At 38.4% G+C, this 15444-nt stretch overlaps 1 protein-coding gene across 2 annotated transcripts in view; it reads right to left on the bottom strand.

The window, feature by feature from the left end:
- Positions 1–15444, bottom strand: part of LOC135198575 (uncharacterized) — a 194122-nt gene that overhangs the window by 113514 nt on the left and 65164 nt on the right. For both annotated transcript variants that reach the window (XM_064226289.1, XM_064226291.1), the window contains exon 3: positions 8203–8827. In XM_064226289.1, coding sequence (XP_064082359.1) covers positions 8203–8827 — 625 coding nt within the window. The remainder of the gene's footprint in view (positions 1–8202; positions 8828–15444) is intronic.

Here is a 15444-nt window from a genome sequence, read left to right as displayed (position 1 = left end):
CTTCACCCTCACCACTGACGCCCGAGGATGAACCTCCGGCAGACCTAACCTTCATACCTCCTCTGGAAAAACCAGGAACTGCCCGACACGGAGTCAGCCTGGAGTTTTCCCCTACGACGGCTGTCGCAGCAGCCGGAGTGAGGGCCTCCCCTTTTGCAGTAGGTTCCACCTCTACGACGGTTGCTGCAGATACCGAAGTAGGGTGTTCTCCTGAAATCCCTCAGGCTACCACTGCCTCTGCTCCTGCCTTTTGGTTTCAGTCTGGCCTTTCCGTCTACTCCTAGGACTGGTATAGCCAGGTACTGGAGGAATAAGAAGAAGAAGAAGAAGGGACGTAACCAATCATTAACACACTAACCAAAGAGCCACATGCTCTCCTTGACACCTGTGCCCGAGGTACAGTGTCGCATTCAATTGCAGAGTGATCCTGGCACCTACCCAGAGAAGGTAGCCAGCCTGATCTCTGCCAGTAGAACTAACCCTCTAACCCCTAGAAATTGTGATACTAACACTCATGTAAATGGCATAATTACCTCATTACATTTCCATCCTGGTAATGCACTAACCACTCATCATCCCCACGCGTCATTACCTCTCATGTATTTTAACAGTTCCGTCGCGAACTACTGCTGTGCGTACCACACTCTGGAATGATTGCGTCTCCCTTTAACTGTATTGAGTAGGTTAGGGCTAATGATTTAGTACCAGGCATTACTTAGTAGAAAGTAGAATTTCAAGTAACCTTATCTAGGGGTAGAGTAGACTGTCGTCACAGACAACCGTATAGTTATTACTTAGGCTAGATTACATCACTACATGAAGTTAGTACACTTAGCATCTTTGCCTATAAGTCAGGTAGGCCATTGTAGTCAGCCGTATCGCTGCTCAAAAAACTTTAAGTTAGAGTAGGAGAACTGGGTAGTCGAGACGATCAATTTATTTAAGCCAAGACCTTCACGCCCGAAAGGGAGTGAATGCCTTCTTAACAGGGGGAGCTGTGACGTTTATAGATCGTTCGTCTTACCCAAATATCAACTAAATAATTTGATTGGAAACGGCAGCCATTTCTTTAGAATATCAGCTGATTTTTAGTAAACGCGGGAAACCCAAAACCCGCCAGCTAGAGATAGAGAGTTCCCCAGTTGGGGGAAAAGAGTCTTTATCAGCTGTAGGGATGTATCTCAAAAAGGGAAGGATGAAGGCAGATTGGTACTTCTTAGACCTAGATCTTAAGCTCCCTTTCTGTGACCCCTCTGCTGGCTGTATGCTTGTTTTCCAGGATTTGCCTTGATCGTGGGGGGTTAAGCTGACTTCCAACCCCCAAGCAACCCACCTGAATTCTGCCTCAGTCAAACTGCAGTCGGTAGTCCAGGACAGATGTCCAGCCGGCCAGCCTCCCAAACTTAGGCCTACCACGGCGTACTGGTGGACACGAACCCCAGACCTGAACAGAGGTCAGGCCGCATTTCTTCTACACGATACACGGAGTGACTGAATATTGCATCCAGGTACGTCTAAGAGTGTAAATTTCAACCAGCACGTTTTACTACCATACGACTCTTGCTAAATTCATTTTCAATTCTCATTTTTACCCTTCTACATCAAAAGCCTTTGTCCTCATCGGGCCACATGCTCCCCTTTGTGACTTGTTAAAGACAAGCTTTTCGTGCATACCTCAGTGAACCATTCGAGTTTACTTTCCCCAATGTTAGAGAATTAATCAGCCTTAATCAAAGCAAGAAGTCATTTTTTTCTTTATCTCGTTTAATCTGGGATTCTTTTCCAGATTCCATGAGTCACGTGCCGTCTCTCTGCCGCAAGTGTGCATTACCGAATTTATGAAAATCAGCTTGAATGACATAAGTTGGAGCCATCATTTACCTTTCCTCCAGGCCAGCACGGGCCTTTTTGTAAATAAATATCTGTAAAGTAACGAGCTGAGTTTTTCTGGCGACCTTTTCCTCTAAAGAAGTATTCATTAACAAACAGTTTTATGGTAAGTTCAAATTAATTACAAAGGTCTTCCTTCAATTATTTCCGTTTACGTATCTAGCCTCTCTCAAGGCCAGCTATATACGTAAATACATATATATATATATATATATATATATATATATATATATATATATATATATATATATATATATATATATATATATATATATATTCTCATTAAATTCTTCAAATCTGTAAAATCTGTCCGGAATTTCTCTTCAAATCAAAAGATTATGATTGTGACCTTCAGAAAGTAGCAGTTTTATCCAAGCTCCGTATGCATACGCTTGTAAAATGAAATCTCTCTCTCTCTCTCTCTCTCTCTCTCTCTCTCTCTCTCTCTCTCTCTTTCCGATTGGGCGAATAGACATACGCAGCATGAATAAAATGCGAGCGATCACGAAAACTACGCTTCGCGTGTTTCATTTTCACTGGGGCCAGAAGAGAAATTCGTAAATAAGAGGTAAGAATCATCGACTTAGTCACGAATGTTTGGAATGCCATGCTTGATTTCAGGTCTGGAGGAACCGAAGCGTAAGTACAGTAAGAAAAAGAAAATCCGTAAGTGTCATCGAATGAACTACTGGATGTTAGTCAACAATGACAAAGAAGAAGTTTTGGATACGCAGAGACAACGAGCCATCTGCCTGGGTGTATCTCATCGCTCGGTGCTAAGCTACGCCTGTTGCCATTATTTAAATGTATACTTATTGGGACAAATTCCTGACCAGACGGAGTAATCCACCCCGGAAGGCCCTTTTCCCGAAAAAATGGCCTCCGTAGGAAGGTGGTGCCGTCAGTGCACCTCACGCGTGCACTATAAACATTACTTAAAGGTTCTTTGCAGCGTCCCCTCGGCCATTAGCTCCGATCCCTTTCATTCCCTTTACTTTACCTCCGTTCATATTCTCTTACATCTTACTTTCAACCCTCTCCTAACAATGTTTCAACATTATTTTCAGACCTGAATGTCCTCATAGTTCCCAGCGATTAATGACATTGACGAGGCCCGCCTTTGGGGCAGTTATCGTTAAAATCGAAATATAACTTTCTTCGTATTCTTACTAACAAACACAAAACCCCACTCGATATCCACAAGCATGGCAACTTGTCGAGGGAAGATTAATCACCGAGAAGGCCGTTCGCTGTCCAGTCCAGGACCGTTCGTCACCAGCGCCTGGGGACACCGGACAAAGCCCATCAGAAAAGTCGCGATTGGGGGAACTTAAGAGCAGCTTCGTAAAATTGTTTGGCCAACGTCGCGCTCTGCGGTTCTTGGGGTTGCACGCACGAGAGAGCAAGGAGACAGTCCCTAAGCAGACACCCGACTTAACTTCAGCCTCATTATTCGCTATCCTTCGTACAACGCCTCCCTTCTCCCAAGGACAGAAGTAAAGAACAGCATTCTGTCAAAACAGACGTATATAATCACATTATTAGCTCGTTATCCCCATGCTTCGAGACCTAATTCGAAGTCACTTTTGAAGCGGATTATCCTTAAATACAACAGATTCTCTCTCTCTCTCTCTCTCTCTCTCTCTCTCTCTCTCTCTCCTCTCTCTCTCTTTATGTATACAAGACTTATAAATATATGAAATGTGTTGTGTGAACATTTTTTCGTACATTATATAATATTGGATATGGTACTTATCAATATATGAAATGAGTAGTTTAAGTTCGAAGGTATCATGGAAAAAAAAATTATACGTACACCATTACCAGAGAGAGAGAGAGAGAGAGAGAGAGAGAATGTCTTTATATACGTGTATATACATATACATACATGTATCTATATGTATAGAAATATACATACATAACAGCACATACACACATGGTACAGTAAGGGTTAAATGCAGAGTAATATAAGTGTTGATGTATAACTGCAAGCTCCCAGTTGCTTGCAAAGTCGCTTCGTACAAACTTCGTAAAAATATCTAGATATGCATAAATAGTCAAGGCATTCTTAAAACCAAATGGAAAATGTGTAAATTACTAAGAAAATGATGATCAAGGTGTTGTGTCCCGGAATCCTAAAATACACCACTTTGTCATTTGGGGAATGAGGTTGGAGGGGGAAGGAGGGGTGGGTGCCAGGTTTTGTTGACGTCCCGGTAACCGCATAGACACCTGCGTCAAGTGGACCACTGTTGGGCGCCAACATCGCCACCCGTGAATCGGAAGGAGATACGGAGTGTGGTAGAGATATAGCATATCGGAAGATTTAGTTGAGTTGAGTTAAATATAAAATTTAGGCCAAGTGCCAACCACTGGTACCTATGAGGTCATTCAGCGCTGAAATGGAAACTGCCAGTAAAAGGTTTGAAAAGTATAGCAGAGGGAAAACCTCGCAGTTGCACTCTGAATCAACTGTCAGGAGAGGGGGAAAGTAAGATGGAGAAAGAGAATAGAAAGGAGGTACAGTAAAAGGGACGAAAGTGGTTGCAGCTAGGGGCCGAAGGCACGCTGCGAAGAACCTTAAAAGTAATACCTACAGTGTACCGCATGAGATCCACTGACAGCACTGCCCTCCTACGGGAGGAAGCTCTGGTGGACGAAGACGCAGTTCCCACTGCAACTGAAGGGCCACCAAGAAGGTATTTGAGACTCAGGAACAGGATTCCTGGATCATTTTCACAGAGGCAGCCATTATAGCAGTATATATATTTTCCGTTTAACTTTAACAATGGTACATACTTATTCCTAACATTTTCAAGAAGTGAGTTTGCCTGCAGTATATTACTGCGGATTTATCCTTTATAATTTTGATAAGGCAGTGTTTTCTCTCTCTCTCTCTTTCTCTCTCTCTCTCTCTCTCTCTCTCTCTCTGTATATGTTTATATATTATATATATATATATATATATATATATATATATATATATATATATATAATATGTGTGTGTGTGTGTGTGTGTGTGTGTATGTATGTATGTATATACGTATATATCATAAAATCACCATAATTCTTGGGACTGCAAAAAATGTAATTCAACATAAACATGGCCCATTATTTGCTCTAATAAACTTAACATGCAGCGAATTATACTTTCCTTGTGGAAATCCTCATGTTTTCAAGCTAATTTCCTTGTTAACGTCACTGAAGAGAAAATAAATTCTTCCCTTTACTTGTTCAACGCGATTATTAGGACAGGACATGAATGATCCGTCGTTATCCAAACTACATTAAAGAGGAGGCCTGGTTGCGGTTGTCTAAATTGGACATTTTCTTCGACTCTTGAAACAGATGGATGCACCGCAGACTGGTCTTACCGGAGCCGTATCAATAAAACTTAGCGGTACCGACTTCCATCACGGAGAAGGTTTATGATCATATTTATATTAACAGAAAACAAGTCGTTCTTACGGTACATACATCCAGGGCAACATGTGCTATTGGTTGCTCACAATATGCGAGCGCGGAAATTCTAATTCGTTCGAGAACACACCCACAAAATGACAGACTAATGAGGTTATTTCAACATTTGAGTTCAAACTCTTCGGCAGCAGTTTCAGCCCTGCATTTGCTTACCCAAGAGGCCTCTAATAACAACGCACAAAAGGCGGGGCAGGGAACGCAGCTATTATGATTGCATTATAGGCGTAGACAAGGCGAGGAAGTGAAGGCACTGGGCCCTCCCCAATCTTGGCAAAGGGAAACATCAATTATGAAATTCAAAACAGTACTGTCCCTAATCATAGCAGGGTACAGTTCACAAATAGATTCAAAGTTTACGGTCAGTAAATGAAAACCAACGACGAAGTATTGGCAATATTGATAAAAACAAGTGTTCATGTTTCACACTAGAGGATTTGATGAAATATTTAACATATACTTTTGATTTATTTCCTCGCAACTTGATCTATCTCTCTCTCGCTCTCTCTCTGCTCACCAGCTTCCGGGGAAAATGGAAAAGTTTAAATACGAAAACTACATAATATCTTCTGCACGCCTGAAAACAAACTTCAGCCTCTCATGTTAGGCCACGTTATAATCATTTCTTACCTTTAACTTCACTGGCATTAGTCTGTTAAGGATTATCGGAACGGAGACAGTTATTGCTAAATTTCAATCAGTAATTTGAAAATGGAAAACAAACTATGAGTTATTTTCTTATGGAATGTCCTTTGATTCTACGTTGGGCATAATTTAGAATAGCATTCGTAAAGTTAATCGGAAATTCTCAACTGCAGTTTTACAACTATACCCTGAATGTCAAAAGTAACCGGGAAACAGCATATTCAGGAAAGAATTCGTTCCGACGGCTAAAACTTAAGATTTTTCTGAACAGGTAAACAATCACTAAACTAACCATCATAAAACCCAGTCTTAAGATTACATCGGATAAGCGTCCAGTCCAGCCTACTGAAACCTAAGGTCATTACCACCTATGTATTTTTCCCATGACTAAACACCTGGAAGAGTACGAAGTGTAATCAACCCATTATGGAAAATCCGTAAAAGCAAACTTCCTAATGTAGTAACGAAGACCCACCGAGCGATCAAGGGATACCCGAACAACCCAATTATGGTGGATCGGAGGGGAATTACAGACGCCAGCTTCTGACGGAGGCTTTCCCACGGCGTTTAAGGCGTCAGGCACGAGAGATATGCTCAGATACTGAAACATGAAATTATCGCCATTTACCTCTTACGTGAACGCAAAATGCTTTCGGCCCCTCAATCAGGAGACGAGAGGCGTGTCCTTTATGTCATTTTTGTTATCATAATTTTCTTCATAACTCCACACTCCGTGGTCAGTCATATTGCTCTTGCTAATACGACTCCTCCTTTTCCAGACGTTGACTTGGATTATCTTCGACTATTTCGAAGACAGATTCGAAAGGCAATGGGCCATACAGGGTTTGGGGGGAGAAGGGGGGGAAGGTGGAAGCGAATGTTTCAGCACGCCACACATGTAAAAATAATAAATCAATAATTTTCTATCAGAAATTATATTATTATTTATTATTATTATTATTATTATTATTATTATTATTATTATTAATTATTATTATATTTGTTTCTAAAGGGTCCACAATAATACAAAAGTGTTAAGAGTTCGTGTATAATTTTTAAGACTTTACAAAAATTCTTCGAACCCTTTTTGTAAAGTCTTAAAAATTATACACGGACTTTAACACTGTATTATTGTGGACCCTTTAGAGCATTATACATACTCTCGCGATAGAGAGTTTTTCCCTTTTATTATTATATTATTATTATTATTATTATTATTATTATTATTATTATTATTATTATCATTATTATTATTATTATTATTATTATTATTATTATTATTATTATTATTATTTTATTATTATTCCAAAGGGCAAAAGAAACTCTCTGCCGAAACCTGGGCTCATTTCTTTCACAGTAAATATTCGTTCAATTACGACCGTTTAATTATAATATTATCCACTTATAATTATTACTCGGAGTCAGTATATAAATTCTAATCGTTTCACACCTACTTTGAAGCTAGAACCCTCCACATCAAATAACAATCAGACATTAAAAGTCAAACTTCCGCATCAAATAATTCGGTCCCCTCTTTGGCTAACCAAATTATCTACATTGAGATTTCGATACAATACGTTTACTATATCTCAAAAAGCCGGTTCGCATTTCATTACAAAATACGTTACATGGCTAGTGTCTTTTTAAAATCTTGCAATATAACATCGTTTCATTATTCATTAAAATTAATACTAAATTGGAATTAAATGTAGTTAAATAAGTGATTCTACTTAGGTGGCTGTCAAGGAAAGGAACTGAAAGTTGTATGACGTGCCTCTATGTTATATGGAGAGCAACTGGTTACATGCCAAACAAGTTGCAGATTCTACTTAATATCAATAAAAAAGTTAAAAAAAAGAAAAAAAACATGAGATGGGCTGGGGAAGAATTCTACGATGAAAATGATTAGACAAAGAAGATAAGGGCTCATTCTACTTAAAAACCAAATCTGAAGATGTTAGGATCAACGAAAAGAAAATGGAAACAACCAGATAAAAGACAGAAAAACAAATATGTAGAGATCCCTTGTAAGACCACCAAAACGGAAGAACGAAGAGAAGATTCAAGACCACCTACCTCCCTTTTTGAACTGACTTTATTGGGATAATAAGCTTTCTCTGACGTTATATTTTAGGTTTCATAATATAACTAAAACAACTTAAGAAAATACAACAGGAATCGTACACTTACATGCACTCAGGGAGTGATGAGATGAAGGTGCCTCTTGTGGCAGATGAATATGGGGACGGGATGACCCCACCCGAGGAGGGAGGGGCGGTGGCAGGTAGGGTGAGGTCACAGGTTGCGATGACGTCACGGGCACATGCTGATAGATCGAAGTCGAGGAGGATATGAACTGCTGCTTCGAAGTCACGGGGAGAGGCTGGTAGGGAGACGAAGACGTCGGGATGTGTTGGTGCGAGGATGAGCCACCCGAGGGCTGGTGAGACCCCACCTGGGGGACGTGACTGGGCGAGGTCAAATGAAGATACTGATATGGGGATTTGAGACCCATGTTTAGTCCATTTATGGCGGAGACGGTCATGGTGGTGCCGTTCACCCCGGGAATAGTAACAGTGGATTCAACAACCGTGGAAGAACTGCTGCTATCGGAGCTGTTATTCTGCAAGAGGCCTCCGCCCAAGGAGGAAGAAGTAGGGGCGCCGTTCGTTAGAGACCCGTTTTGCATTTGGACGTGGTTCTCAACGGAACCGATTGGCGCGTTGTTGCCGCTCAGGCTGGCTGTTCCACCGCTCCCTGTCTTGCTGATGATGACAGAGCTGTTCTGATTGGCAGCGGCCGCAACAGCATTTTTCTGGAAAATATAAATATATAAGTCGCCTCTCGTGTTCAAAATGTTATCAGGGAAACACTAGTGAAGATGAAAGGAGGGAGAGGAAGAAGCCATTCAAGAGAGATATCATCTGAGCTTTGGAATATGAAAAGTGGTAATTAACGAATAGCTATCCAATGGCAGACGAAAATCACTCTGCGAATGAAAGGAAAAGTTTAATCACAGCTATTAATACCGGTCATAAATTCACTATTTTTTTATTTTTCTGTAGGAGAATGTGAACTTATGAAGCATTTCCGATAAATAAAAAATTCTTTTCGTTTCCTTGCAAAGAAATTTTAATAAACATCAAGTGTATAAATAAAAAAACCAATATTAATTACTAAATTAAAATAACAAAAACGGAAAGGAATTAGTCATTAATGGTGCACAAAGGTATACTCACACATATCCCTAACGGTGCAGAATTTTTTTCTTTATAAAAGATCTGAGAAGATCTTTTATATGGAAATGTAGGCACCCAGGTTTTCGTAACTTATCTCCATTGATAATTACTTCTAGCTATCTCAGAAATTAAAAGTGTTATCCGTAGCCGAGTGAAATAATTCCTCTTAAACTTCTTTCGAACTGCCGGCCGGATAAGATGATAAGTCAACCCCTTCAAGATAACCAGTGTTCAGGGCACTTCACTTCGTATCAAGCAATGCTGTGTTTGATCAAGTATCACACGTTCACACCTACTTTCATGTCCACTTCGAATTATTCCCAGTAACGTAATTTGTCTTTGATGTCCTTTCTGGATGATTTTTCTTACAATTTTTCGAATTTGTTGATAGCAAGAAAGCATAATCTATGTATACAGAAAGAAAACCACTGATGAATATATTTGCAAGTTTTGCAAGGCACCTGTTAAACTGTTTGGTAGCTCATTCATCTTTAGTTCTTCGACAAAATGATAAGCTGCTCCAAGAGACGTTGCAAGATACTCGTGGATAAATTGTGAAAGTCTACGTTCATTCCATCCATATTTCGTTCGGAACGCCTATAAATATTTAGCTTTGTACAAAACAATGGTGTGAAAAGTATATTGTTTTCCTTATCATTACTTCTGCTACTATAACTGATAATGATGATAATGGAATTTGTAAGCATAACCCTCCGATATATATAGGTTTTAACAGCAATCTTGCAACGAATTACATTGTTCTCAATGCAGATATTTCACTCATTTTACTTAAACTTTTTTGGAACTAATACCACAAGAGAAAGATGAAATAAGACTAAACATGGAGTTAGAAAAATGAAGAACATAAATTAATATTCATTCACACGTTCATACAGAACTAAGGAGAGAAATGGAACAGAGTTCGTATGTACAATGAAATGCCAAAATGTCTTCAATATTCCCGTTAGGTGGTAATAGGAGGTAACTTTGGCAAGGTATCCATAAAATCATGGAAGACACAAGAATTGAAAGAATTAATGGTTCAAGATTTGTAAGTATAAAATATATAAAGTAAATGTTCAGGTTACCGAAGGTCTGCCTCAAAAGTTGAGAATCCCAGTTCTATTTATTGCAAAGCGATACGGTTTTTTTTTTCTAGAATATGAAACAAATATTAAAAGAGAGTGTTTATCTTGGGACTTCCAACATGCAGATATAAGACAACAAATGAAACTATTAAATAAAGAAATCCTAAGCAACCTATATACGTCACAAACGCACACTTTTTGGGCAAAATATTTTTTCCACCTGTATCTTCAATATTAGAAAGAAAACAATCTTTACCCGTCTCAGGGTTGGACATACGACCAACAAATCAACTTTCAACTGGACTAGGAAAAAGAAACAACAAGCATTATTTTCACTACCATGAGGATGGTTTTCTGGAGAGAGAGAGAGAGAGAGAGAGAGAGAGAGAGAGAGAGAGAGAGAGAGAGAGAGAGAGAGAGAGAGAGAGAGAGAGAGAGAGATATTTGGTCATTTGTAGTTATGAAACCAATTTTTTTAGCATATAAGAAACCATAGAGGTTCAAATGTTGGGATGCCTAAAAGAAACGAAAGCATTGTCTTGCTCAAAGCAATGATGTTTAGAAAGTGACAGATTTTTGTTGATATCGACCTATAATTACAGAACGAGATCTTGCACAGGGCCTCCTGTGAAGGCAGATTGAAAGGTAAACTTACTGATCTCTCGTTATTATGTAATAACCAACCAACCCAGTTAATCCTGCTGGTGATGTTAGTATCGAAAACTACACCGCCATCAACAATGCACAATTAAACTAATTCAATTGGCAGTTAACATAGGGATCCTTGTCAGAAGTCGAGGCCATATGCAAAAGAGGCGATTTTAGTGTCGCAAATTAAGACATGTGGTTAAAGGATGTCGGGTTATGTCTTCAGCTGTGATTGTACAAAGGTCTCTAATGACCTGTTGTGCGAACAGATGGTATGGTACGGGAACGTGAACAAGGTCAGGGAGGTAGGGAGAGGGGGAGGTAGGGAGAGAGGGAGGGAGGGAGCGAGAAGGGAGGAGTCAAATACACCTGAGGTGAATGGCAAGGAAAGGCCAGGTAGGTGAAGGGAGGGCAATACATCAACTCTTATTAAATTGATGGGGTGGCTTATGAAACCGTCATTTCACTACGTTTACTTTCACTCGCTTAATACTCTTCGTCTCCTTTGTTATGGACGGATTTTCGTGCTCTGTTTCACGGCGCTCTTTCTTAAGGGTTTTCGGAATAAAAATGATACAGTTTACATATCGACTACACATATCACAGATTCCCGTTGATTTTTTTCCCCTCGCTTGGAGGAAAGTCTGGCATAATCTTCATTACATGCGCATGCAAAACCATTGTTGCTGACCGACGGTTTTACACAAGATACAAAAGATTTTGGTCAAAACCGACTTCTTCCTCATTAGCTCCTGCATACCTTGAGACAGAAAATTGTCTCTGTGTGCCTTAAGAACTTGTTAATTGCCCATTCACCACATGACGTTTAATTGTCTCAGATTACACCACGTGCATTTTGGAATGGTATGTTCTGTTCAAGAAGCCTTGAACGATCGATATACAAGGGTGAGTACCTTCATATTTTACTACTATTCCATTTTGCCTAGCATTTGTCAAGAGACGTTGGACACATTTCTTGCATATATATATATATATATATATATATATATATATATATATATATATATATATATATATATATATATATATATATGTGTGTGTGTGTGTGTGTGTGTGTGTGTGTATATGTATATTGTATATATATATATATATATATATATATATATATATATATATATATATATATTATATATATATATATAAGCGAATACCACTGGAAAATGATAGTCAGAAATCCAAGCGCTTTCATCTTTATTCAGACATCGTCAAGGAGCTACTAAATTACAATTGGAGAGGAAGGCCTCAGTACAAACAAGATCAGGAATAGTACCAGATGGTTAATTATCAAAAGGGTAAAAATTAAAAGGGATAATCCAGGATTATCGGATATCACATGGTCACAAACTTAACAGATTCTGACCCTAACCGAATTACAAATTAAGTATCTTTACAGTCCAAAAACATGTAAAACTAAATATATTAATTTTGTTGCTTATATCTATCTACAACTTTTTTAATTATGAAAGCATCAAGTTTAAATAAAACCAAGACTTAAATTTAGAACATTTCTATTATTTGACTTGATAAAACAAGATTCAATGATATTCCTTTTAACTGTGTCATTACATGGGACTAAGGCTCTTGCTTTGACTCAGTTAATAGGATGGTCTAAAAATCTCTCATATGTACAAATAATGCATTCGATATTTGCCCAGTTCTCACAGAATATTGATGTTGCTTGAGACGCTGTGAAAGAGATTTGCCGGTCTGTCCGTAATAGACTTTATCACACTTTTTGCAAGGAATTTTATATATGCAGCCTGGAAGATCTTTAGGGAGGAATTTTTGATTACTAAACTCTTGACATTAATACTCTGAAAACAACATTTATGTTAAAAAGCTTTAAAATTCTAGAATATCTAAAAACCTTTCATCATAAGGTAATTTTAGAATGTTATGCTTACTAAATCAAGTTTGTCATTAGTTGAATAAAATGTTTTTAGCTCTTTTTCCATGCCACATCTACAAAAGTTCCTTGGGTTAATTTAAGTTTCAATGCAATATCATAAATAGTTTTAATTTCAGCGTCAATAAACTGCGGGCTACAGACACGTAAAGCCCTTAGGAACATCCCAGAAAAAACAGAGAATTTAACATTTTGATGGTGATTGGAGTAGTAATGAACAAAAGAGGCAATATTAGTTGATTTTCGAAAGACTGAAAAGGTGAAATTTCTATCATTTCTATGGGACAGTTACATCAAAAGAAAAGGGTTCAAATGACAAATTTCTTTCTTCCTCTTTACAGTAAATTTTATAAAAGAAGGGACTAAATTATTGAGATTATTAAGGAATTCCTGGAGGTTTCGTGAACTGGCCAAATACAGAGATATCATCCAAGTATCTAAACCAAATAACTTTTTGGGGCAAAATTCTTGGTAAGAGTTTTGTCTCAAAAAATTCCATGTAAATATTGCTAAGGACAGGAGATAGGGGATTACCCATAGCCATGCCAAACTTTTGTACAAAAAATTCCCCATTGAAACAAAATTTACTATCTTTGATACATAACCTTATGAGACTAATGAGATTTGCTACACTTAAGGGAATGTCATGAACGAGCAAGTGATGCCCAAGTCGATTTTACCAGTGAGAATTCTTCGCCTAGCAGAGCGACCTTTCGACGAGTTTCAACGCATCATACTTCAGAAACACATCGACATCACAAAAGTGGAAGTAGATGATGCGTTCTGTACACTTAGAAGCAGACGGTATAGCTTTAATCAGACGGTTCCTGTCGATTGGAAGAATCGGATGCTGGATTACTGCTACGGAAAATTGAGAAAGTGCTGCAACCGTCTTGAAAGGAAGCTCCAAGTCATGTATATTGTACAGGTCTCTCTTAAATACAAGATTTTCTCGTTGGATGAGTCGGTTACGATCTCGACTACCGATCTCAGGGTCCGGGTTCGATTCCCCGGTCTGCACGCGAAATCAGAGGAATTTATTTCTGGTGATATAAATTCATTTCTCGGTGTGGTTCGGATCCCACAATAGGCTGTAGGTCCAGTTGCTAGGTAACCAGTTGGTTCCTAGCCACGTAAAAATATCTAATCCTTCGGGCCAGCCCTAGGAGAGTGGTCTGGTTAAACTACATATCCTTAACTTAAATATTTCGTTACCCCGAGACCTATCTACGAACACAAACTTTCTGAGACGTCCTATTGGCTCTCGTTTACTTTTGCTGAATAGTATGGAAGATGACGAAAGGAAAGATATATCTGCTAAAGAAGCTGCTGAAGAGACCTAACTGAATACAAACTTGGTATGTCAGCAAAACAGATCAAGACAGAAGGAAAAGAACCTAGAAATTGGGTAACTTACAAACAGTGGCACCTGGAGTAGGAACGAAGTAGATCAGTGTATTATCATGATAATGTTACAATGGCCGCTATAACATACATTTGAAAACAAGGGTTCAGCAGACATAAAATTTTGGTGAGTTCTAAGCTATGATTATTGTAATGTTATCCACGTTGGGTTATGGGGAAGGGAAAGTAACTGATGAACTTTTAATGAAATGACTTACTCTAAGAATAATAATCTCACAACTTTCGACGATCAGATACAATATTAACAAACAGGCGAGGCTCTTATTGGTATACTAAAAAGGTCTCAAAACTTTATAATGCAAAGATAAGGTTATCTTTGGAGCAAAATATAGTAACTTATTCAAGGCTACACGTTAATTTGTAGCTGATATCTGATTAACAAGATGGTGCAAGGAAATATATACTGCTGCTGTACTGGGTATGTGCAGAGGCAATTTATCATTATGATGGATAGTTCTGTTGTTTCTGTTATTACATTTCCTAAAACGATAAATACTAACTTCGGAGCTGTAGTATTAATTATCGATCATTCGTCCAAATACTAAGCAGACTCAACTTTGTTTAAATTAGCCAGGAAGCACATACGAAGATGTTTTTCTTATAAGACACCAAAAACCCCAGATGGCTTCTAAACTGTCAACAGGAGGCGGTGACGGTTTTCGTCATACAGCCCAGTATTTACTTCATCGAAATATACTTGATATCATATTATCATAATTACAATTACAAATATAAAGAATATTTTTAGATGGGCTAGTAACAGCACGGCATTTTGAATTTGGAGCAGATTTTTCTAAATAACGATTAACAACGAGAGAGAGAGAGAGAGAGAGAGAGAGAGAGAGAGAGAGAGAGAGAGAGAGAGAGAGAGAGAGCATCAGATTTTCAGTTTGAGTCGTAAGGGAAAGGAAGAAAAAAAAATACCGGAAGTTCAGTAAAGCCGAATAAACGAAAATACTCTTTTATAGACTCAGTTCCAGAAAGCAGAATAGGTCGATAAAAATATACAAAATATATAAAAATATACAAATATATCGATATATATTATTCTAATATATCGAAATAAAATATACAAATATGTAAAATATGCATATATGAGTTGTGA

This window comes from Macrobrachium nipponense, chromosome 22 (genome assembly GCF_015104395.2).
Source record: "Macrobrachium nipponense isolate FS-2020 chromosome 22, ASM1510439v2, whole genome shotgun sequence".
In the NCBI taxonomy this organism is placed as follows: Eukaryota; Metazoa; Arthropoda; class Malacostraca; order Decapoda; family Palaemonidae; genus Macrobrachium; species Macrobrachium nipponense.
The sequence above is the reverse complement of the archived record's forward strand: the minus strand, read 5'-3'. Positions and strand labels throughout refer to the sequence as shown.